This window comes from Nothobranchius furzeri, chromosome 7 (genome assembly GCF_043380555.1).
Source record: "Nothobranchius furzeri strain GRZ-AD chromosome 7, NfurGRZ-RIMD1, whole genome shotgun sequence".
Classification (NCBI taxonomy): Eukaryota; Metazoa; Chordata; class Actinopteri; order Cyprinodontiformes; family Nothobranchiidae; genus Nothobranchius; species Nothobranchius furzeri.
In genome coordinates, this window is record NC_091747.1 from 38,692,431 (window position 1) to 38,718,447 (window position 26,017).

Below are 26,017 nucleotides of genomic sequence, written 5' to 3' on the forward strand. Positions count from 1 at the left end.
AGCTCCAGCCTCGTTGTCCCCAGCTCAGTGTGTGTGTATGTACCATGTCCTCCTCCAGCTAGTTTGTGTTAGTCCTTCCCTCTGTCTTTAGGAAATTGTTGTTTAGTTTTGTGTTAAGGTATTTGCCATCCTCTGTTTCTGTTTTCCCCATTGAGTTGATTAGTGTCACCTGCCTTCCCTCCAGCAGCTCACCCCACACACCTGCTTCCTGTTTCCCTGATTGCTTCTCCCAGTGTATTTAAGCCCTGTCAGTCTCTGTGTTCTTGTCGGTCGATTAATGTTTGCTTGTTGTTCTTGTCAGCCTCGTCTCGTTCCTGTTCCTAGCTTCTAGTGATTCCAGTGTTTTCCAGTGTTTCTAGTTCTCTGAAGTTTTTGATTACTCAGTTTAGATTTTTGGATTTTTTTGGTTTGGGCTCCCTGCTTCTTGGACTACTCCTAATAAAGGATTTTATTTTCATCATCCACCTCTTGCCTCGTTCATCTGGTTTTCTGCATTTTTGGGTCCTAAAACATCCTACCACATCAAATCCTGACAGTGGCAGGAATAAGAAATTGTAACTTTTTATATAAACGTATTTCATTGATAAATTTAGAACTTTTTATGTTGTGTTAACACCAAATCAAAGCAGAAATGTATGTATGCTTCAAATAATGTTTAGTGTGGAAACCAGTTAAAAAAAACAACCTTTATTCTTTGCATTCAAGTTAATGCATGATGGAAATCTCCATGTGAGAACCTGCAATATACTTTCATGTCCACCAGGCGGCAGCACCGAGCAATACAAGTTTTAACACAACTTGTTTTACTGCTTTATTTTGAAATTGATCCGAGAAATAATTAAAAAGCTTTTAAACATGGAGCCAATGAGAGGTGTTAAGGAGTTGATACAAGCCAGACTGTTCTTTATTCTATTTTAATTTTTAAATAGAGCTATGTTGGAATTATCTAATTTTGTAAGGTGAGATGTAGTACTGTGCCATAATGACCACAAAACGGGAGCACTGAGGTGCACTAGCTTTGAAAGCAACCTTATTTGATTGCTCTATTTTGAAATATATTCGTAGTGTTAACACCATAGACAGATCTGGACGTAGATTTATTTGGTTAACACCAAAACCCATTTTACTAGAAACATCCTGCTGTTTAAATAAATTCCTCGTGTGATGTGGTGTCAATACAAAACGGATGGATTTAAAAATAAAGTGGGACAAACAGGTTTATTTTAGAACAACGGTTACCTAGCAGAAATACTCGCAGGGAATGAAAACGAACCGCGGATTGGAGGTCACGTGACACTTTAACGAACACAGACATTAAAATCTGAAACTTGTCAACAGAAGCAAAGCTTTTGTGGTGAGTCTTGCTCATTTTTACAAGAAAAAATTACTCCAATTTAACTGAGAATAAAGTCGATGATTTTGAGTGTTGTAGAAAAAGTTATCTAGTTTAATGCTACCTAGCTTGTTTGTTTAATGAAACATAACGGTTGGGAGGGACTGTAATGTGATGAAAACAAAAGACAAAACTAGCTAATTCCCCAATTATTATGTTTTTGTCTGTTATTCATACTGAATTTTCGTCTTTTAAAATTGTAACTTACTGAAGTATTTTTTTCGTTTCAGTGAAACTTTAGTTATATTTGGCGTAACCCGCAGGGGGACACCGTGAGTGAGGCTCACTTCTTTATAAGCAGAAGTTTTTAAATAAACGTTAAAAATAATCGTTGAGCATCTCTGTTCAATTCTGGGTTTTTTTTTTTAGTTAGCAGTCCCACAATTTGTTAAATGATTCTCGTTTTTTTAATGTAAAAAATTACAACAAAACAAACAAAAAGAAAGAAAGAAAGTGTTTTACAAACCTAGTGATAGTAGCTACCCACTTCACCCACTGGGTGTACCACTGATCTTATATTATTTGTTGAAAGAGGGTTGCCTTGTTATAAAGGATTTCTGATCAACAAACTCCCCAATATTGTTCTTTTTATCTTTGCAGTGAGAATTAATCAAATGAAGAAAGAAGAGAGCACTCAGCCTTGTGATTCAGAGCCCTGGACTCCCACGGGTGATTTCCAGCAAGCTAATCACAGTCAGTATATGAAACTTTTTTTAAAGCAAATTTGGAAAACAAAGTAGCTTAAAAATTGTATTGCCTCTTAACAAGACACAGTATAGCTAAAATATTGTGGAGAAAAAAGTGGTTTTCTTGCATTTGTCTTAAAACCTTCCACTAATATCACGTTTTGGACTGAAAACAACTACTAGACCATCCGGTTGTCGGTATCGCAGAACCTCTGCACTTGTCTGGGGTCCTCCACTCCTTACTACTGTAGGCTAATCAACACCGCTGGTAAGAGGTTCTCCACTCAGTAATATCAGAGAAGGAGAAACAGCCGGCTGCTACCACTTCAACTTTATGACAAATTACCAGACTTCCAAAAAGAAAAACACCAATTTGGAGTCACGGACAACAAAAGACATTTGGACCTACAAAACAGCGACTGCTGTTTAGCACTATCCTGTTTCCTCTGGCAACGTGAATTTCCGGTTCTGACAGAAAAGGAAGACACCTGAGGGGAGGGTTGAGTGCTGCTTTGTGTTCTTGTTCTCGTTGAAATACGATCGATCACGTTCAGTTTACATTCACGCAGAACGTACTGTAAAACACCATAAAAACCTCCATCATGATCGCAGCGCATAGTAATGCCGCATCGTGGCGAAACACATCCAGGCTTGTGTTAGCTGCGGAGATTAAACATGAACATTTGCGTTTTTCACCCGAGAACAAAGAGCAAACAGATGCAGTGAAAGAGTTACGTTGCTGTTAGCCAATCAGAGGCAGGTTGTTCAGTTCTGATGAATATAAATGAGACAGATTCCAAATCATGACACCCCCCCATCACACACACACACACACACTCACAGGCACACACACCTCCTGCTAACTTCTACTTCCTGAAAAAGGAGCACCAAAACATTGTTTCAACAGAGAACAACGCCATTCATGCTGGAGACCATAGAAGATGAAGTGAACGAGTCCTTTAATTATTTCTGAAACATCCACATAGAGTTAATGTTAGCGTAGCAACAAAAAAAAAAAAGACAGAGTTGTGTATTCATTTGTTGAAGGGCTTAGGTTTAGGGGTCTAATATTTATCTCCTTTAGATGCTGATCCATCGGGGACGGATTAACCTATAAATTACCTTTAGGTTTTTGTTTTCTCAGGTGGTTATTTTGAGGGATCTCAACCAGGCCTTCCACCCACTGCCTCCATGACCACACTCCAAACATCTCAGCTGATACCGACCTTCTATTTGCTCTCCTATAATCTGCCCCTAATGTCAGGTGAGGTCTCTTTTACAGATCTGTGTTTGTTTTCAAAGCGGAACAACAAATACTGTCATCATTGTGATGTGTGCATTTCATTATTATTATTAGACAAGTCTTGTGTGTGGAAAGATGTTCCTGTAGTTTGGGGGGTTGTTGAACTCTAGAGTGTCCTGTAGAAATACAAGCCATTTACCTTTTAGTGTTGTTTTTGTCCAGGTGTTCTTATCCAGAACCAGCCACCAGTGGCGGTGAACACAGCCCAGCCCCTACAGCCTGCCTCTGTGGTGGAGCAGGGGAACAGGGATGTTGCAGCTGGCCCACAGGCTGGTGGTATGTCCACACATGATCAGCTTCACTCAGCCAAACACAAATCTGGGTCAAAAACACACATTGATCACATGGGACAGCACATCAGCTCTTAACCAACCAAGTCTCTGGAAGATAATAAAAAGAAACCTGCGGAGGAACCTCCTGTATTTTACTACCAGAGTCGCACGAGACTATCTGAACTGGATTTTGTGTTTGTTCCTCATTTAATGGCTTTTAGAAGAAGGAGAAATTATCTTTTTGTTTTCTGCGTGTCCTGTCTGGCTATAAAGCAACCAGAATGGATGTCTGAGTGCCGAAGACAAGCCTTACAGTTTTACTTCCACAGGTGGAGCGTCATAGCTTCTGCTATAATGCCACGCCAGATATCAAAACTTTATTAGAAATGTTTTCGGTTGTTTTAAATCCCAGCGGACACGGACATAGAAATGAAAGAGGAAGAGGGTAGAGGATCAGAAAGGGTGGGAGGAAAACAGTTAACAAAGATAAACGATAAAAGGTGTACAAGAAGAAATGATCTTTTATATAGCACCTCTCAAGATAAAAATCACGAGGCACTGCACAAGAACAACAACAAAAAACAAAAAAAAAAGATTTACAAATTAATACAAAATATATCATAACATTGGGAAAAGTAAAACTGTCTTTTAAACAGTGTGTTTGAAAGTATTCAGTAAAAAGCAGCAGCTCCAGCAAATTAATGTCATAAAATAGCAGGAACTGATGATCAGATCTACTTGTGCTTTAATGATGTGGGAGTGATGTTGAGCATTTAGATTTAGCTGTTTTCCAGAACTCACACAGATCCAGAGTTAGGAATGATGCTTTTAAATGATGATAATCATAAATTCATGCTATGCTTAGTTCTGATTATGTGACTTGTTATGCAGGAAGAGTGAAGCTGAAACCATTAAAATACTTAAAGAGCAAGTTACCCCCACATCAGCTTTTTTTTTCCTGATAAACTATATAAATGCGTGTTTATCATGCTGCAGACAGGTGTAGTCAGTAGTTTAGCACTTTAGTGCATTTTAGTTAAAATTTTAATTTTCTGCTTAAAACTGTCAGTGCGTCCCCCTCGTGTGTTCTCCAGCCCCCACCAGGTTCCCCTTTTGTGCCTCCTTGTGTTCCCCAGCCCCACTCTAGGTTCTCCCCTTAGGTTTCTGTGCCCCTTTTTGTCCCCAGCTCCCTCCCGGTCTCCCTCAGGTCTCCCCTAGTCACCCCTCTGTAGCTTTTCATGTTATTAGTCTCCTTTAGTGTGTGTTTCCTTCCCCACTTGTTAATTAGTCTCCCTTACTCCTCAGGTCATTAGATATTTATTCTTTGGTTCTCCTGTGCCCTTAGTCTTTTAGGTTTATTATTTATTTAGAGATTTTTAGGTTAGGGTTTATCCCCTCTGCTTGGTTTTCCCTTCTCATTTATTTAATTGATTTCACCAGTCTCCCCTCAGTTCTCTCTCACCGCGCACCTGCTCCTCGTCTCCCAATCACTGTGTATATAACCCTGTCTGCGTCTCAATGTTTTGTTGGTTCATTGTCCTTGTCAGCGTTGTTTTGTGTGTCGTCGCCCCCCCCCCCCCCCCCCCCCCCCCCCCCACACACACACACACACACACTTCCCCTCTTAGGTCTCAGTTTCTGGCTTTAGGCCCTACTAGGTTTTCTTTGCACTCGTCATTCTTAATAAAGAATGTTTACGTTTACATTCTCTCCTTCCTCGTGTCGTTCTGGGTATCTGCGTATTGGGTCCCACTCCTCCAACCCACAACGTGACAGTTAGCAGGTAAAAACTCTGCACTGCATCTGAATTTAAATCTGCTATCGCTATTGGCAAAGAGGTACCTTAGAACGCTAGCTGGTAAAATATGATGTCATAATGTGTGTGTGTGTGTGTGTGTGTGTGTGTGTGTGTGTGTGTGTGTGTGTGTGTGTGTGTGTGTGTGTGTGTGTGTGTGTGTGTGTGTGTGTTAGTGGCTCCGCCCTCTCTGTCTGCTAGGCAACAGCTTTTGTTGCATTTTTCAAACAGGAAGTGGGAGTTGAGTAAGACTCTGTTAGGGGGTGACTTGCTCTTTAAAAATAAATCATGTGGACTATTGGAACACTGCCGAGAGAGCCTGCAACACATTCCATCGAGCTCGTAGGAAATAGTTGCTGTAATTCAAGCTTCATCTTCTTTACACAATTACTTTATCAGTAATTATTGGACTCTATTCAGAATAGAGTCCTAGCACAATGCTAATGAGTTATTCCATGACAAGCACATGTTTGTTTTGCCCTGAATAAATGTTTTTAAGGTGTTCTATTTAAACCTTTATGTATTTTTAACAACACAAACACATGTTTTTATTAACTGTAACCACTGGGATGACATTTTATTTTAATTGGCATAATCCAAACCTGCACTGTGGTTTCATGTTGTCTACAAGTGAGAACAAGCACCTTCATAGTAATACTAAGTAGACTTAAAACTACTGAGAAACGTCCTCGGCCCACATCTCCTTCGTCCTCTGCGAAACTTTCTAGCTCCGCCCACTCACTCACACCGCAGCAGTGGCTGATGTCACTGAGCTCCCTGGAACAGGCGCCCAGCAGCGATGTGTGAACATGAAGCAACATGATATCTTCAGTGATGTCAGTCGCAGGCCCAGCCGTGATGACACCCATCTCTTTTCACATGACTGGATTATTCAGCAGACACCACAGGCAGTGTTGGATAGGAAACTAAACTAGCTCCATATCGTACTCATTTATATCTCTGTGACTTTGGGTATTTTAACAAATTGTTGAAAATACTTCTTTTTTTAATGCATCTAGTTTTAAAGCAAAAACACCTCAAATGATTAAACTAGTCATAACACTCTGCAGATTGTTTGTTTCTTCATAATTATCATGGCTGAGACGATTAACAGATCACTTTAACAGCGAATGAATCTGCTTCAGTTTGGCTTTACTCTGTTGTTTCAGACAGATCTATAACTTCTGATTTATTCTGCTAATTTGTTCAAATCTAAAGCCTTGCCGACGTTTACAGCATTTAGTAATTACTCATACCTAGATATTTGCCTATGAATTTATTGGTTCAGTCCTGTCATGTGACTGGTTTGTTTTGGTTTTCCAGACTTTTGTGGTAACGTGACCAACTACCAGCAGGAGATCCCGATGCTCGCCGTTCCAATGGCTGGTGAAGGCCCCAGGTACCAGCGTCACAGGGTGTCTCCAGAGATGTTTCTGCAGAGGAGGGAGCTGAGGTTAAGGCTCAACAGGTAGACCAAACTGATTACATCACAGGTTTGATGGTAGAACTCAACAGTGGGTTTAATACAAACTCATATTAGATGTTTGTCAGGTAACATCAGAAAGCTCCCTGTAGCAATAGTTATCCTCCATCATGGTTTAGTTGCTTATTTGCTTCACTGTGAAAAACGAGGCAGCTCACGACCTGCTTTTGTGTGCGTCAGTGCTCTTGATTGTTTTTCTTCTGGTGTTAAACTCTGTTTCAAGTAGATTTAATCAAACTTTTCTTCAACATTGTTTCACTCAGCTGTGCAAATAAACATATTACTGCATCTGATAAAGATTTTTGGTTATTTTTAAAACACAGGAAAGGGTTCTCTTTACCTTGCTGACAGTTTCGTTTGCTGACTGCAAAACATCCTCAGAGCTGACGCTGATGGTGGCGTCACTCCCTACTCCGTTTATGTTTGCATGGGATTTCATAAATGACTCCACATTTAAGTCTTTTGACATTTTGTGTATGGTGGGGTGTTGAAAATGAAAATAACCAGGCAGACCGACGGGACCCTAAGCATAAACACACATAGGAAACCAACACACACAGACCAATATCTATTATGGACATCAGAACACCGTACCATACACAAAATGTCAGTAATCAGAACACTATATCACCGAGCAAACATGATAACAGAAGAAATAGACCGTAAACAAGAGGACAAACACATACAACATGCTTTAAAGACCTGGGGATACCCGACATGGGCGATAAACAAAGGAAAACAACAAACAACAACAGAAAGAAAAGAACAACCAAAGCAAAGAACCAGAAACCCAGAAAGACAAGAACCAAAACCAGTGATAACTCTACCGTACATCAAAGGCATAACAGAAAAAATAAGAGCAACAATGAAAAAACACAACATAAACACACCAACAAAACCATACACAACAGTTAGAAACAGACTAGTGCACCCAAAAGATAAGATACCAGCTGGACTTAAATGTGGAGTCATTTACGAAATCCCATGCAAACTCTGCAATAAAACTTACATAGAAGAAACCGGACGCCAACTCAACACACGAACAATAGAACATAGAAAGGAGTGTGAGAAAGAAACAAGTCGAAGACACACAAGAGCAGCAAAACAAGAAGCAGAACGCACTATAAAGAAGTCAGCCGTAACAGATCACTGCACAAGAGAAAACCATATAATGGACTGGGACAACACAAGGATCATAAACACCGAACAACAGAAATACAAAAGATGGATAAAAGAAGCTATAGAGATAAGGAGACATGGATGTGGGACCATGAACAGAGATGATGGGATCTACACATTGGATCATGCATGGGACTGCATCACCAGAGAGGGGAGAGCAGGCAGCAGAGGGCAACAACGTCCTCTGCTGCCTGCGGATAAAACAGAGCAGGAAGTGACGCCACCATCAGCATCAGCTCTGAGGAAGTTTGCAGCCGCAAACGAAATGCCAGCAAGGCAAGGAAAACCTTATCTGTGTTTACAAAAGAACCCAAAATGGAATTAGAAACCAGACTCAGTAAGAACACACCAAAGATGATAAAGGATCTTCTGATGATGTTACTTCTTCCAGGGAAGCAGCAAAAAGGAGTCGGCAACGGAAGGCACAGTATTTAACATTCCTGAGAAATCGCGTGGAGGAGTTGGAAAATAAAAACAAGATGCTGAAAGAGGAACTTCGAGCCTTAAGAAGCATGTACGGAGCCCCCGCTGAACTTAAACCACTTTTATGTGCCGTAAAAACTCAGCATTAAATCTCAGTAACAAAAAATGTTCAGTGTGTTTGCTCGATGGTGTCTCAGGATTAGCCACTGCAAGGAGCAATGCAGGAACAGAAGAGTGCTTGCTACAGCATACATCTGAGAAGGCAGGTCTGCCAAGTGGTGAGAGGAAGATGGATGACTTGTTTATCTCCTGTAAATCAAAAACAAGGTGTTGGACCTTCAGCTGCTGGGGCTGAGCAAACATGGCCCTCTGCTTGGCTTCACACCACTAATAACAACACATTACAGATTAGTGTTTTAAAAACTTTAGCTATAATCTAAAGCGGCTGATGTGGAAGGAAGTCATATGTTTAATGACGTTTAATCACGTTCTCTTTCTGAAATAGAATGTGCTTAAAATCCTCTTAAAGGAACCAATAAAGTAGATTTAAAAGAGATGACCCGACCCTCGAGTTTTCTAATGCATTTGTTTGGTTATGCGTCACTTCCGCTGAAACAGTATAACAGTGGGAAACAGAATCTGATACCTGGTGGGGTTCGCCTCACACCTGAGGCTTTTGTGAAAACCCTTTCCTGACCATTAAGTAACAAAAGACAGCTAATCTTCACCCCCTCACAGAGAAAATTGGGTTACGAAACAGGAATGACACAAACTGAACATCAGCTTATTTAGTGCCGCCTCGTCAATAAGCCCGGCTGTGATGATATAATAATAACTATTTCAGTTTGAGTGTATTGTTTTTAAATAAGTCACCAATCTAACAAAGACTGGCTCAGTTTTGCTTTTTTGTTTAGCACTCAGATCCAATTGGATTCAATCATTGGTGCAAATGCGTCTATTGAACAGCAGGGGGCGCCCCAGCAGCACGCTTGATTAAACAAACCAACGCGATCACTCCAAAAGCGATCACTAGACCAAATTATTGCTTTGCAAAGTTTTTTAAATAATATATTTATTTAGTCTAGCTTGCCAGGTTTTATTCTCTCAAATATCAGCTGCCGAAATTTGCCTCCCCCTGTTGTGGGAAGGCGCATTTGAGTAACAAGGCAGCCTATTAATGTTTGTTATCTGCATGCTTCCAGGAATGATAGCTATGGACAGATGCATGAAATAAATGACTGCTTGTAACATGTTTTATTTGTATTAATACGTCTTTCAAAGATTTGTAATTTAGTCATATTGCTGTTTTTAAAACAACAGCAAAAGAGTTTAAGCAAACACAAAATTTAAAAAAAAATCTGTAAAACATTAGTCTCAAACGTGTTCAAAAACTTTATTTAACCCTTTTTTCATCGTGTTTCTAGTCAAAACCCAAACATTTTCAGGAGAAACACGGATTAGCAATGTGTTCACATTATGCATGTATTAGCAATAGCCTCGTTGCTCACAAAGATGCACATTTCGGCAGGCGTGCTTTTCTAGGCACAACACCTGGCTTACAGTAGCATTTCAAATACAAATTTTCAAGCAGCATATGTGTGGAGTTATCTGGTTTTCACATAGAACTGCTTAAAATACATTCAGAACACAAGAACACATCACTGTTTTATTACATAGTTGTAACCACCGCCCTTTTGAACCGGAAACGTTTCCGTTACTGCCCAACAATATGTTCAAGTTCCTCAATAAAAAGTGTTTTCTCTTGGTTTTCAACATCTCGAACAGCAAATGGAATAAATAACCTTCCAGTTAAACCTCAGTTGTAAGTAAAACACAAATAATTGTTTGTTTTTATTTACAAAATGTTGCTGAGGACACCGAAGTCCTTCAAATTACCACAGGCGTGTTAATATGTGAATTATGTGATCGTATTGACATCGTAAGTAACGTGGAGTCAGTCTCCCAAAGCACAATAATTATTAATGAAAATGCACAGAAATGAAGAAAAAATACGCTACACGTGTCTACAGCACTATTATACACTCGTTTATAAATTTTATCAGCAATTAAAATTTTATTTTGGTGTGACTTGCTCTTTAACATAATTTAACTCATAGTACTTTCCTTTTGGTCAGTTTAAAACAGCATTTGACATTGTTGTTGAAATTCCGACCATGTGAGAAGCTCGTGAATGCCTCACGGTAGCGGATGTAGCAGCAGCAGCCCGTCAGGACGGAGGCAATCATGTAGCGCTTAACGCTGCTACAATTTGTTCCGACTTGCTGAATAACAGCGTTTTCTTCTTCATTCGTGCGGGCTCACGGTACCAGAACATGAGAACGTGTTTGTGAAGAAAACTGCGCGCTTGGTCATGAGCTACAAGGCCGGCGAGGGAGTCTACGGTGACGCCGAAGCCGTTAGCGTCACTGCCTAAACCTCGCAGTGCTTGGAGGGGATATTAAAATCTTCTAATATCAGATTCTGACAATTTTATCCGATTTAATGGCTCCACTGTGGCTGAGCGTCTCTGGAATGCCAGGGACGGGGGTGTAACGCCAAAGGATACTGGGGGCCAGCTTGTAGTTTGCACTAGTATCCGCGTTACCGCCCCGTTTTTATTTTGCTGTAACGCAAACAGTGCGGCTAACACAGGGCAGAGTACCAAGCGTCGGTCGAATACCGGCAGTAAATCCCTGTGTGCACAATGGGGAATACTACGTCCTGTTGTGTGTCGTCGAGCCCCAAACACCGGAGGAGCAACCACTCCAGGCTGGAGCCCTACCGGCCGGAGCCGGAGCTGAGTCGTGAGGACACGGGCTGCAACCTGCAGCACATCAGCGACAGAGAGAACATAGACGGTAAGATGCGCACCGAGCAGTCTGGAGCAGTTCAGCTTCATGTAGGGAGGAAAAATCCCTAACTGTGTACAAACACTTTGCTGTTTTTCCATGTGTAGGTATTGCACACCGTGCTGGAATGACGCAGCTTTAGGGTGGAGTGATAACATATTTAGTTTCCAGTATATACCAGCAGTATTCACAGTTCTGCAGACATTTTTAGATTTAGTATTTCAGTGTATCTATTACCAGGGGCGGCTCTAGAAAGTCCCCAAAAGGGTGGCACGATGGGGGCCTGTTAATCCCGGAGTGACACCAAATCTAAAATTCATAATACAATTTAAGAATTTGGATAATTGTGTATTATGGAATTGCATTCAGATATTTTAATTTACATAAGTATTTTGGGCCAAATGGCAACTGTTTGCAACAAATTGCAAACTGTCTTTTTGAGCGGGTTTCCAAAATGCCCCACAGTCTTCGTGAAGGTTCTCCGTTTTTTCCTGAGAGTTGCAAGGCTTTGCTTTTTTTTTTTCTAAATAATTTAACTTGTTCAGAAATTAGTAGACCTACTTCCTCTCATAGTTGTTGAGATCATCTTGAACCTTCTCCACAAACCGTTTTCATGAGTCTGAAAGTACTAGAAATGTGAGAAAACTTTGGGAGTGGTTGGTGACTTGTGAAATTTACACAATGGTCAGCTATGGCCCAGGTAGAGTCATTGTATTGGTATTTACGTTGTCCATGTGTTGTTGCTGTGGAGCGGAGCGGCCCTGAATCCCTGTGGTTGGTTTCGTGATGATCCAGTCATACACATGGCCAGCTGACGTTATCTCACTCACACCTACCTACGAAAGGGAGCCTCTGATTGGTAGAATCAGCCAGTGGCAGCCTCCTGCATGCGCAGTGTGGTAAACATCTTCTCTGACTGCAGCTAGGACCGGAGCTGAAAACTGCAAATAAAATCAGGATTAACTGCAAACAAGCTGAGACACTGTATTACAATAAGAAACTATGAGGTTTGCATAAATGTTGTAACTAATGCACCATTTCGACAGATGCAAATGTGTAATTTCAGTCGTGCCTAGGTGGTAACAGGTCCCATGGGAGGGTCAGCAAATTTTAGTGGCACCATTGCTGTTATATTCAGTTTGTAGCGAAGACCCCTTCTAGAAGTTTGTAATAGGTCATTAGTATTTTGAGTCTTGTCTAGACTTTTCTGACTCTTACCCTTTGTCAGTTAGTGTGTGAACTGATCCATAAGTCTGGAGCTGCTGACTGATGGGTTAGTGTGAGTGAGTGTTCCCTTGGGAGTGGGGTGTGATAATGATGGACTGCATTGGGAACAGCTTTCTTTATCACTTCACTTTTCACTGTCATTAATACTATCACACTATCACTCTGCTGGGGTTTTAAGGGAGCTGTAGAGAAGCTGGTTGTTGACCCAACAAATCAGATTATAAAACTGATTTTGGTCCTGGACATCTAGAAAATGATTAAAACAAAAATAATTTAAAATGGTTGGCAAATTTAAAGAGTTTTTACCAGAAATTAGTTCAGTTTTTGTCAGAATAATGTCTGAAAAACCTTTGTTTTCATTTTACATATTAAAAATAAATCCAAGGTACTTGAGGGCGAGACGGCAAAAACAAAAGGAAGCATGCTGCCATAGTAAAGACTTGTCATATGTGAAACAGCAGGAGAAATCAAGCTGGGTCACTGCGCATAACCCTGTGTCATATTGTTTCTGTTGTTAAAAAAAGTCATGACAATGGTGTTTTTATTTTTTCTGGAAAACTGACAGAACACTGGCATTGTGTACATCTCCTCACACAGAGGCTTTATTTCAGCAAAAATGGGTCAAAAAAGCTGGCTGATTGTCTTTTAGTGCTAGGTATCAGGCAGGGTTCAGGCTTTAAAGGGGTCTTTTTATCACTTTGGAAAATACTGGATCAGATGTAGACCGAGTCAGATGAGCTTTGATCTATATACAGTCAGGTCCATAAATATTGGGACATCGACACAATGCTAACATTTTTGGCTTTATACACCTCCACAATGGATATCAAATCAAACGAACAAGATGTGCTTTAACTGCAGACTGTCAGCTTTTATTTGAGGGTATTTAAATCCAAATCAGGTGAACGGTGACACTTATATTTCATCACACTTTGGTAGTAGCATATCTGGGAAATGTCCTAGAAATCTTCTTTTCTTAATTTCCTTCATAGCAGCTTATCTGGGAATTGTTCCTGTGCCTAAAATGCAGGCATCAATTACTTATTTGTAAAAATCTACAAGCAAAGACAATTTGGCAAATTCACTTCAGTGTTTCCCCTAGGAATTTTTCCAACTATGGTGGTGGTGGTGGTGGGGTGGGGTGGGTGGGTGGGGGGATTATGACAAGTCTCTAAATAAAGTAAAATTTTCCAGTGTAGATTGGAGACAACCCATAGAAGCACTGATTTGATCTCTTTTCAGAGAAAAATAGAACAGGTCAGATGCACCTAATAAATAAAATTACTAACAAACTCAAGAATCTTTCTTTGCTTCACTGTTCTGGTGCTGAGAATATCACTAATGCGGATCAAAGGAGATACACAGATGAATGCACCTCCTATTTATTATTTGGAGACTACATTTACTGCAGCTGGCAGACAGATTTTTTCTATTGATACACGGTAGAGCCCTGCACTGAAGCCCCAGGCCCTCGGGTCGGCCTGGCCCGAGGGCCGGGCTTCGGGCCAACCACTGTGCAATTACCTCAGGGCCGGGCCGGGCGCCTTTATTTTTAATCGAATTCATTAAAAAAATTGAAACACTTAAACGCAGCAGTAGAGCCCTGCGCGGGACTGTTTTCTTCATCCCGCTCCTGCCCGCTCCCAACGAATTTCTGACCATTACCGCCTGCGGTGTGTGTTACACTCCCGCCCGCACCTGCAGCGTACATGTCTACTCCCGCTCGCAACCGCAAAACTCGGAGAAATTATTACCTCACAATAAAAGAGATGTATTGAGTTTGCGTCCTCAACATGTCATTTTATAGGTTATCCGCTTTCACCGCAGCGCTGCGCTCCGTTTCAATCAGGCTGTACAGCAGGATTTCCCCTCGTAGCGATATTTTCTCTAACTCTGATTGCTTCATGCTATAGATCGTTGGAAAGCTGCTTTTATGTACTTTTAGGAACCGTTAGAATTATTTGAATCTGATCAGCCATTCAAAAGTTATAAAACGGAGCATTTTGGATGACAAACTTAGCACGTCTCTGAATCTGTGTTGTGATTCGTTGCGCTCAAGACAGGGAATCCCGGTGGATACCGTAATGTATTGTATATGCACGAAAAGCCCCATTTTTAATTTTTTCATCACTTTTGGAATTTTAATATCTTGAACTAGAGCAGGGATCGGCAACCCGCGGCTCTTCCATCCATCTGATGCGGCTCTGTGCTTGTAAAATAATGAATGGATATTCAAATAAAATGCTTTATATATTACTGAATTAATTTTATATCTGTAAGTCAATTCTATGTGAAGATTGTCTGCGTAAACCTGAACAGTTCCAACCCAGTCTTATTGTGAGACCGGATTGACGGGTCACGCTTGTGCGTAATCATAGCTGAAAAGGATGTGAGATTCTGGGCTTCTCCTCAGACAGGCTCCTGGATGCGTTGCACATTGGAGACAGGAACAAGCACTATTCAGCCAAAGTTTCATAATCAGGGAACATTTTCTAAGTGACAATTCTCTCTGAGTGACAGGGTTTGGAAAACACTCGCTTCAGTGGGAGGAAGCTTCCCGCATGCGCTCTGGTTCTGCGACACGCTCAGCTGCGCTGAGCAATGTCCAGCTCAGATGTTCAGATGGGAATCTTTTCTTGGGTGATTTAGCTACATCTGCAATGTGCATAACGAATAAGATGTCAGATCGTCTGCATACGTTGGGGTAATTTTTTCTATTCTTTCTCCGTCAAAATTAACAGTCAAATACGGGAACTGTCCAGTCAACACAACACAAGCCCTGCTCTTGACTGTTTTGTTTTCTTGTGAAAATTGTTGGAAAGATATAAAATTTAACTTGATTACCACCAGAGCCTGCGCCGTTATCTCCGTGACAGTAAATGAGGGAAAAACAAATTGATCGGATCCTGCACGTCTTTTAACACATTGGTCAGGATCGACGCACTTTGTTTTCATTTAGTTGGTTAAAAAAAAGTCAGGCTCGAGCTCGGGTCGGGCCAGAGAATCCTGAAAACCTTTTCAGACCGGGTCGGGCTGGGGCTCCACCCCCTCGGGCCGGGCCGGACACTGGCTCAGATTTTAGGCCCGTGCAGGGCTCTAATACACGGAATTTACAGAATCATTTTAAATTTTAATAGGGGAAGACTGCAGGAGGGAGCTGTAAAATATAGGGGGTCCCCAGCAAAAACAAGAAATTTACGAGTCTGATGAAACCCGCTGGTTTTCCATCAGGCAGTCACGGGGCAGCTCCAACGACCCAGTGGCTGTGCTGGGTCAATGTTATCGAGCTCAGTCCGGCTCGGCCGTGAACGAGCCGAGGCGACGTTGTGCTCTGCTTAAGAAGAAGTGTTTTTTTCCCGCTTCAGACGAAGCATCCATCGTGTTTTTATGCTTTCTCTGAGACATGTCACGTCGCTAAGTTGTTAGCGCCGCGCGCTAACACGTCAATAGTGCAACATAGCCTGCTGGAGGTTTTAAGGGTTCAGATGAAAACACCCGACCTCTCAGGCTGCTCACACATCGATCTTAAGTTGTCGCTGTTGCGCTCACGCCGTAATACAGTATTAGATGCGGTTAAAGTCAGACATGAAAAAATAAATAAATTTTACATGAATAAGTGATGCTTAGCCTCGTGGGGGGAGGAAAACCTGGCCTAATAAGCACGGGAGGAAACCTTGTCAAGATCGTCAACACTCGTTTATCTTAATGCTGCTGAAACATGTAAACCAAAAAGCATTATATCCACTGCTACCTTTCTAATTTTAAACTCAGTAACTTATGCTGTAACTTCACCTTGCCCTGCCTGCTCCTTGCTGCCTGCCGGCTGTGATCACAAGTGACAACATAGTAGTTCCCGCTGCTTCCTCGGGAAACAGCGCAAAAAAAAAAAAACTTGGGATCTTGTAGGCATGGCGGTGGGATTTCAGCCGTGGGATTAATAAAGTATCTTTGAATTAAATTTGAATTTGAATAAACGTGAGGGATAGCAGGAATAATTTTCTTGGGAGATTTGTTTTGAATTTTGATCAAGTTTGATGATTTAATGGTTTATTCAAATATTTAACTGTAAAAATGACAGTAAGTTACATATACTCACCTAAAGAATTATTAGGAACACCATACTAATACGTTGTTTGACCCCCTTCCACCTTCAGAACTGCCTTAATTCTACAGGACATTGATTCAACAATGTGCTGATGGCGTTCTTTAGAAATGTTAGCCCATATTTATAGTATAGCATCTTGCAGTTAATGGAGATTTGTGGGATGCACATCCAGGGCACAAAGCTCCCATTCCACCACACCACCTGGTGACTGTGGGGGCCATTGTAGTACAGTGAACTCCTTGTCATGTTCAAGAAACCAATTTGAAATTATTCAAGCTTTATGGCATGGTGCATTATCCTGCTGAAAGTAGCCATCAGAGGATGGGTACATGGTGGTCATGAAGGGATGGGCATGGTCAGAAATAATGTTCAGGTAGCCCATGGCATTTAAACAATGCCCAATTGGCACTAAGGGACATCGTTTAGGTGCAAAGTCTCTGATGTTCTACAGATTCCTGAAAAATTAGCAAACTTATAAACTGCAATAATGTGTAATTCCACAAAACCAGTAATGAATGTGTTAAGATGAGCCTTTAACACGCCTCTCTGCAGCAATAGACCATTGTCCTGAGGCTAAGACAATGGCTAGCTTAGTAGCTAGCTAGTGAGCTAACGTCTGGTTAAAACCCATTTAAAAAGTGGCTTAACTTACAGATTAACTAAGAGTGCCTAAGAAAAGATAAATAAATAAATAAATAAATAAATAAATAAATATATATATATATATATATATATGTGTGTGTGTGTATATATATATATATATATATGTATATATAATACTCACTTTAGATCTTCAGTAGACGCTACAGACAGCAGAAATAACGTGTTTGGGGCTCAAAATTCATCTTGTTGACCGAGGTGGGGAAAAAAAAAGTCTTGGAAGACTGAACTGTCAGTCAAGAGAAACCACTGTCCTATGGAAGAGGACTTCTCAGAAGTCCCACCCACCCGAGAGGGTTGTGTCAGAATTGCAACCAAAAACTCAGTGATTGCAAAGGAGAAAGCCAGGAAGTGTAAGTGCAAACCTGGTAGTGAGAGCGAAGCTCTGAGCAGCAAGAGTGAAACAAAGGAAATTGATAACAAAACACATTGAGGCAAACAGAATAAGGAAACATACTTTATAACTCTTTTTAAGATGTTGATTTAGAAAGTAAGTTTTACCTTTGAAACAATTTTTTTTCTTTAGTCAATATTTTTGTTCTGTCAATTTCTTAATTTTTGTTTGATTGTCAAAGTGTTTTTCTTGATCATTTTAAGAAGCTGATTCAGATATAGTAAGTTTTTCTTTTGAAATTATTTTTTTTCTCTCAACGTCTTAATATTTGTTTGATCTTTAAAGTGTTTTTCTTGACCCTATTGACACAAATCTAATTCCATAATTCTCCTCTGACCTCTATCATTAACAAGGCACTTTCCCCCACAGGACTGCCGCATACTGGATGTTTTTCCCTTTTCACACCATTCTTTGTAAACCCTAGAAATGTATGTGCGTGAAAATCCCAGTAACTGAGCAGATTGTGAAATACTCAGACCGACCTGTCTGGCACCAACAACCATGCCACACTCAAAATTGCTTAAATCACCTTTCTTTCCCATTCTGACATTCAGTTTGGAGTTCAGGAGATTGTCTTGACCAGGACTACACCCCTAAATGCATTGAAGCAACTGCAACGTGATTGGTTGGTTAGATAATTGCATTAGGGCTGAAACAATTCCTCGAGTACCTCGAATAATTCAAGTACAAAAAATCCTCGAGTCAAATTCTCTGCCTCGAGGCTTCGTTTAATTCATGTTTAATTAATTCATGGCTTTGCAATCACCCGGGGTCATGTTTCACCCAGACCGAAATAAGTGACGCACATACATACTGCACTGAATGCACACGCGAGTGGCGAATGTAACTTAATGTTCTCCAAAAAAAAAAAACTTAACTTAAAGCCATGGCGGACAACGTGAACCCCGGTGGAGTGCGAAAAAGACAGAAAATGTCAAAGGTGTGGGACCATTTTTCACGTCGTAAGGCGGAAAACGTACTCCAGTGTAAATACTGTAAAATGGATTTAGCCTACAACACCACATCCTCTAAGCTGCAGCACATGACCAGGAAACATCCACGTGTAAATGTCTCTTCTGTAAGCGGACTCGGAGTCTCTACAAGATAATGCATTTTAGCCTGTATTTCTATATATTCTGCAGACACTGTGCGACTTTTTCGTTTGTAGCACTCAGTTTCAGCTCACACTGTGCGTCTGGTAGCAACACGTCAGTCTTAAAATGTGCTAAAAAATAGCAGTTTTTACAACACGTCGGACTTTTTACTGTGTTGTTATTGATGTCCGTTGTCCCTCGGGATTGCTGCAGAAGGACACAGGTATTTATGAGAGTGACGGAGGAAAATGAAAGAAAGTAAATAAATGTGTGATCAGTATAACTTGACATAACCACGGCAAACATGCTTTCTCGACAATCCTTGTTAGTGTGAGGAAAAACAAGTGTAGAAATTAAAACGGACGTGTGTTAATAGGGAAATGCTGTCGAGCCATGATTGTGCATGCGCCATGAGCGGTTCTGGTGCTGTTTGGGCCGCAGTCGCTCGCATTTGTTTACTGTAAAGTAAAGTTGAAGTGCTGAAGTTTTGAAAACTAATTGCATTAAGGAAAAGTTGTTCCTAGGGATGTCCCAATCAGGTTTTTTTGCCCTCGAGTCCGAGTCATTTGATTTTCAGAATCTGCCGATACGAGTCCCGATCCGATACTTTTGATACATAAAAAAAATAAGAAAAGGAAGAAAAAGTTCCAGAATGTTCCTTAATTTTTATGTAATTACCTTTTTATTTTAATTTTTAACAACAGATCACTTCTGTGAGGTAGCTTGAACAAACAAGTGTTAAATAACATAAATTCTTCTCTTTTGGACTTTATTGCAAATTTAAAAAGTCTAATATAAAAACAGATAGCACTTCAACTTAAAACACCTGGCAGGGTCTATTTTGCCTCGGCCCCCAAAATGCTTAGATACGTCCCTGGGCATGGATGGAGTTTTGAAGATGATCTGAATTGTATCAACTATATAAATACTACATGTTGATAAATTATTGCTTTATACCGGTACAAACGTGTAGTGGGACCTACATTTTATTTTTTTAAGAACTTTGTTTTGTTTTCTTGGTTTTTATTTTCCTATCTTCCTGTCCTGTCTGCCTCTGATCTTCCTGCATCTCCCAGTCCTCCAGAAAAACTCCTGCCTGCTTCCATCTTTTTCACCTCACAAGTAACTTTTTAACTAGCAGATCAAATTGATCTATTGACCACAAAAAAAGCGGAGTGTGCGCTGCGCTGCCCGGCTGCACCAGTGACTAGTGCTGCAGCGCGAGCGCGTCCACACGTCATGCTCAAATACAGACTGAACTTACCAAAGAGAAAATGACCGGACACGAATGACTGTGTGTTAATTGTATATTTTTGGTGACGCCACTTAGAAACTTAGAAAATGTTACTGGGGCTGTGTGCAGAATGCAGCTGGAGTTCATGAATAATCAGCGGTCTGCCTGCTGCTCTGCCCAAAAGAATCCCCGCTACACTGAGTCCATGTAAATAATATAATACAGGTAGGAACTGGATCTTTTTTATGCTCCTTCTGGGTAAGTTAAGGGCATCAGGGGAGCCTGACAACCTTAGGAGAACCAAGTTGCTCTCCTGTAATTTGAACCCAGTATCCAAGTCCGCATTGGGAAGTAAAGCCCGAGTCTCGATCAGTCTGAAAACACATGATCGAGGCCGATTTCCGATCATGTGATCGGATCGGGACATCCCTAGTTGTTCCTAATCCTTTAGGTGAGTGTTTTGTAAGCTTGTTAAAATACTTTAAAAGCTACCCAGTGGAGGGCTAGTAAATGAATTGAGAAAATAATGATTATATGAAGTGGTTACATATTAAACCTGACAAAATCTTACCTTCATGTCACCAAATAAGTCCTGCAGTGTTTGAACAGTCGCAGGAAAGCGTTCACCCTAAAGCATTGTTTTTGCTTCTGTACTGAAAAAATTCAGCGTTACAGATTAAAGAATAAAGCTGAACATGGATAACATAATAGTTAAAGCACATTAATATCAGATGGCTCCAGCTGCATTCAGCCAACCACGAGAACTACTGATATACATGCACTTTCACACAGAGCCTCAGTAAACAACCTCATTGTAATCCTTACTGGAGAGTGGAGAGTTTAGGTGAAGCCTTGTATTTGTTTTGCCAAAGTTTTTCAGCAATGCCGACACCCTAGCTTAAAATTTCAACCAGTTACACACCAGAGTAGGGATGTCCCGATCCGATTGCATGATCGGAAATCGGCCCTGATCACGTGGTTTCAGACTCGATCGGGACTCGGGCTTTACTTCCCGATCCAAGCCGGACATGGATACTGGGTTCAAATTACAGGAGAGCAACTTGGTTCTCCTTAAAGGTTGTCAGGCTCCCCTGATGCCCTTAACTTACCCACCCAGAAGGAACCCAAAAAAGATCCATTTTATTATATTATTTATATGGACTCAATGTAGCGGGGATTCTTTTGAGCAGAGATGCAGAGAGCGGCAGGCAGACCGCTGATTATTCATGAACTCCAGCTGCGTTCTGCACACAGCCACAGTAACATTTTCTATAAGTGGCGTCACCAAAAATATATAAACACACAGTTATTCGTATTCGTTCATTTTCTCTCAGGTAAGTTCTGTCTGTATTTGAGCATGACGTGTGGACGCGCTCGCGCTGCAGCGCTAGTCACTGGCGCAGCTGGGCAGCGCGGCGCACACTCCACTTTTTTTGCGGTCAATAGATCAATTTGATGTGCTAGTTAAAAAGTTACTTGTGAGGTGAAAAAGAAGGAAGCAGGCAGGAGTTTTTCTGGAGGACTGGGAGATGCAGGAAGATCAGAGACAGACAGGACAGGAAGATGGGAAATTAAAAATCAAGAAAACAAAACGTTTGTACCTGTATAAGGCAATAATTTATCAGCATGTAGTATTTATATAGTTGATACAATTAGGGTTGTCACGGTGTGAAAATCTTGCTATCTTGAAGCATTTGTTCAGAAAAAAATTAGATGCCTAACCTTTTCAAATACAAGAAGGCTAGCCTGAGACTTTAAATTGGAATTAAGACATCATCTACGTCCTGCATATAATTTACTCCCTTGTTTTTACAAGTTTTGCATCATTATAAAAACACAGTATCTTTTGCCACGCTTATCATTTCTAGTAGGGCTGGGCGATATGGCCTAAAATCAATATCACGATATATTTAGGATTTCACCTCTAACGGTAAATAGACGATAACTACAGGTATGCGCAGAAACAAAAGTTGTCCACTAGATGGGGCTGTCACATGTATTACGTTGAGTCACGTATTTACGTGACTCAAGGCGGTACAGCATCTTAAAGGGACATGAATATTGCCAACCTACACACATCTTTTCATTTTTTATTATCAAATTTATTGACATGGAAAAAATGATCACGATAAGAATCAAGAATTTCGATTATGAAATAAATTCAAATACATTTTCGATTTATTGCCCAGCCCTAATTTCTAGATAAAGATGATTTGATTAGTCTACAAGATCTGAAGACATTGAATATTATTTAAGGTATTGAAGTCCTACAAATTAGAGTTAATAAAACAAAATAGTCTCTGTGAGTTTTATACATCTGTAAACTAGCACTGGATCCAAACCCATCATGGTGTTAGTTGTTTTTGGTGTGAACTCGTCCCCCGCACACACACACACACACACACACACACACACACACACACACACACACACACACACACACACACACACACACACACACACACACACACACACACACACATTTTGAGTCTCGCTTGTTAGATAATTGAAATCTGGATGTGGATTATTCATGGGTGGTTGATGAGTCTGGGGAGTCCCCAAACTGAATTCCAGACGAGTGAACCCAGATTTGCTGTGAACAATACGTTTTGATTACATTTGATTGAACTTCAGTTTTTTCACAATTATTTTAAGCCAAGTCTTTTATGCTCACGGGTCTTTTAGCCAGGTGACTTATACAGTCTTATGCATTTGTCACAATTGCAGATGAGGCATTTCAGTGCATTTGCTGTGAAGCATTTTCAAATCCAGGTTGATGATTAGATCAGAAGAGGTGGAATTTGGGTCAAGGAATGCCTGCCTAGCTGACAGAATGACTACTGTGTTAGAAATAGGTGTGGGATTAAGAGCATGCTCTTAACCGTCTACCCATTAAAGGCACAGTCTGCAACATTTAAATGTAGAATAACTTTAAAAATGTTTTATTTTGACCATCTGACCAAATTTTATTAAAAAAAGTAAATAATCTTTAATATTTCAATTTTCTCCTAAGTCCCTCCCCTGCCCTGTAGAGCTCAGCCAATATTTCTGCAAGCCTAACGCGTTGACCAATAGCGCTGCGTTTCCACCAGGGGGCAGCTGTCAATCATCAAGCACGAGCAGGTCTCAGCGTGCACAACAGTGTCACGCGCCTCACTCGGCTTACTGCAGAAACATGGAGCAACAAAACCCCAAATTACCGATTCCTCGACTGCCGTCCACATCTCAAAAAACATTTAAAAAGTTTAAAAGCCCTTCTTCAAAAGTGGCTGTAAGACGTTTAAGACAGTCGAGTAGAATTTACATTGGAGATTGTTTTACACACGATGGAGAGATTTTCGTGATCTACACAGCCTGAAAACGGATGAAGAGTTGGCAAAGTATCTTTTAGACAGGTAAGTTATTTATTGTTTTTCGGATAAATTTACTTATAATCTTTCTTTCACTGAAAGGAGTAATAGAGCAAACAAGCTTTGTATGCTTGATGTCCTATTGGCTAATGTAGCATTAGCTTGAATGCTAAGTCGACATGAATCGATGTTAGTCAAACTATGTATGCTATATTTGGAAGAAGTTTGAGTAACGAAAGGGGAGTTTAGTTTTTTGTTTATATGGGAGCTAATGATTAGTGTGGCGTTTAACTATAGGCCACATCAGTATATATCAGTGGTGGGCAGTCAGGGCCAGCAAAGCCTTCTCTGCTGGCCTAAACATACTCAAAAGCGTAAATGTATTTTCTTTCCTTTGGTAATTATTTGTAACTAAAAAAAATGTTTACTGGTCTATTTTCTTTATATCCTATTATACCCACTTGGCTGTGCTGCTTCCAGTGTTAAAATACCAAGGCTGGGTGTTATCCAATCAGATTTAAGATAGCTTGTGTTTTCAGGCAGATTTAGTCTGCTCTAGGCCTTCAGAATCAATCGAGAAGCCCGCTGTCCGCTGTAAGTGAACGGAGACGATCCAGTTGCGATAGCCAATCAGCTCACGAGTCAGCGTGGCCCAGGCCAGCTAGCTGGCCTCACGCAAAAGTTGACATGAACGCATCCTGTGATTGGATAAGCAGTAGTTAGAACTTTTCTAGCGGCATGAAGCAAAATATCGAAACTAAACACGGAGATTTGTATCTATAGGCAGCTATCGGTGTATTTTTGAACACATGATGGCTGAAAGAGGAGAAGAGACAGACTTGGTTGCAGATTTACTTGCCACACCATTTTCAAGACGGACCTTTCAAGAAAAAATGGATCTTGTGAGAACAGGTCGTCCGACTCCAATGCTAGCTGGCTTGTCCCAGCAGGGGAAAGGATTTGTTCGTCATTTTCAGGCAAGCAACTATGAACGGTACCCATGGCTAACAGCTTCAGAGAACCGCTGCAGGTTATTCTGCTGGGAACGCCTGTTGCTCGCATCAGATGGATTTGGTAGCATTAAAGCGCGTTAAAATGTACGCCAGAAACACGACCGGGCAGACACGTCTTTCAGCATTAGCCTCCATGTCCATAGAAAAGGATCCACTCATGGACCTGAAGTGCACAGATAAACTGTACAGAGCCACTGAGGTTTTCCTGAGGAAAGAAAGGATGGATTTTATTTTCTAATGAGAGGAGAGGAGGAGATCCATGCTGGACATTTATGTTGGTGAGTAGAAACATTTTATTAGTATTTTTTTAATGTTTTGTCATTTTATTTGATTAATAATCAATAAATGGTAACGAAATAAAATGGCAAAATGAAATTATTCTGTGTTCTGTTTCTATGCAATTTATATTGTGTATAACGTGGTGTGTGCAGCTGCGCCAACATGTTCAATTGTTTCGTGGTACAATTTTCTCCAAAACAAATGCAAATAATGTGTTTGCTTTACTTATTTATTTTATTTTCTCATCTCTTAAACCTGTCTTTCATTTCTGAGATTTGACGGTATCCGTGGTCAGCTTCCTACTCTCAACTGGGAATGCAAGTTTGATTTTAAAGACTCTGGAAATTATGTGTCTTGACCAGCCACTGGTGTGTGTGTGTGTGTGTGTGTGTGTGTGTGTGTGTGTGTGAGGTTTCTCCAGCTGTGATGTCCTATTGATGGTATTTTAAGGTGTATTAAATTAGATTGGACTGAATAGGAAATCACTGAAGGCCCAGGGGTGGAACGCACCGCCCGCCACTGGTATATATTGTTTTAAGCTCTTGTTTATAACTTCCCCGTTAGCGGGGTTCAGTTAGCATCTTGAAAGCTGAATTAGGTGTTTACACTTGCCTGAGCTGCGTGTTTGATTAAAATGAGTAATCAGCAGCTCATGTAGCACTTGTAGAAGTCTGAGGAGATGATTCAGCAGTTAGAATTAGGTGTGATTGATCAGGAACCTATCCGAAACCTTACGTTTCCATTAGCACTGAAAGACATATTGTGCTAACCTGGGTGGGCCACGTGTACAGATTACCGTCTGAGTTTGTGGTCTTACCTACGTGAAAACTCCATATTAAAATAAAAGGAATGATAATCAGCTCGTGCAAAAATCTGTGAAGGCTGGGGAGACTTGTTTAGCTTGTGATCACTAATTTCTGGGCTTTGTTTTTTACAGTCATCAGTCCAAATATGAAGCATCAACATCTACACCATTGAAGCGCCAACTGTGTATTTCTCCAACACCAGTGCCAGCTCTGTCTAGCATTCATGGAGAATCATCTGAAAGGTAAATAGCTGCTTAAAAACCTACCAGGAATATTATAATTTTGCCTCTGTTTGTTTTAAGATAGTGGTGGATTATTTTGAAAAAATTCTAGAAATGGGATAATGAATGACTATAAAAAATGTATAGAAATAAATAGTAAAACTACATTTTATATAGCGCCTCTCAAGATAAAACTCTTGAGACACTTCACAACAACAAAATTAAACATATTTAAAAAAATTATATTTTTA

General features: G+C 40.6%; 2 protein-coding genes across 12 annotated transcripts in view; both read left to right on the top strand.

Moving 5' to 3' along the window:
- The first annotated feature begins 870 nt into the window (after window positions 1-870).
- Window positions 871-8,692, top strand: LOC107396975 (cAMP-responsive element modulator). Of its 3 annotated transcripts, XM_070553064.1 has the most exons (7): window positions 1,145-1,354; window positions 1,624-1,665; window positions 1,994-2,086; window positions 3,224-3,343; window positions 3,545-3,658; window positions 6,773-6,917; window positions 8,503-8,692. In XM_070553064.1, the coding sequence occupies exons 3-7, from the start codon at window positions 2,008-2,010 to the stop codon at window positions 8,681-8,683; spliced, it is 639 nt and encodes a 212-aa protein (XP_070409165.1). In that variant the 5' UTR covers window positions 1,145-1,354; window positions 1,624-1,665; window positions 1,994-2,007; the 3' UTR covers window positions 8,684-8,692. The 3 variants fall into 3 exon arrangements, with proteins under 3 accessions (XP_070409166.1, XP_070409165.1, XP_015832311.1); XM_070553065.1 differs by lacking the exons at window positions 1,145-1,354; window positions 1,624-1,665 and adding an exon at window positions 871-959; XM_015976825.3 differs by lacking the exon at window positions 1,624-1,665 and having other exon boundaries at window positions 1,148-1,354.
- A 2,007-nt stretch (window positions 8,693-10,699) lies between these two features.
- Window positions 10,700-26,017, top strand: part of ccny (cyclin Y) — a 47,855-nt gene continuing 32,537 nt past the window's right edge. For 4 of the 9 annotated variants that reach the window (XM_070553061.1, XM_070553059.1, XM_070553060.1 and 1 more), the window contains exon 1: window positions 21,351-25,787. Coding sequence is in view for 4 of the 9 variants with exons in the window: in XM_054751338.2 (XP_054607313.1) it covers window positions 11,239-11,392 (154 nt within the window). In the remaining 5 variants the exon portion in view is untranslated. Of the gene's footprint in view, window positions 11,393-21,350; window positions 25,788-26,017 lie in introns of those variants that run through there. The other 5 variants (XM_054751338.2, XM_054751340.2, XM_054751339.2 and 2 more) reach the window with 3 other exon arrangements.

What these genes read in the sequence shown, in the direction of transcription:
- LOC107396975 (XM_070553065.1), top strand. Translation starts at nt 2,008, where the DNA reads ATGAAGAAAGAAGAGAGCACTCAGCCTTGTGATTCAGAGCCCTGGACT. An exon ending in TAATCTGCCCCTAATGTCAG is followed by an intron (nt 3,344 to 3,544) that starts GTGAGGTCTCTT and finishes GTTTTTGTCCAG; the next exon opens with GTGTTCTTATCCAGAACCAG. An exon ending in AGCTGGCCCACAGGCTGGTG is followed by an intron (nt 3,659 to 6,772) that starts GTATGTCCACAC and finishes TTGGTTTTCCAG; the next exon opens with ACTTTTGTGGTAACGTGACC.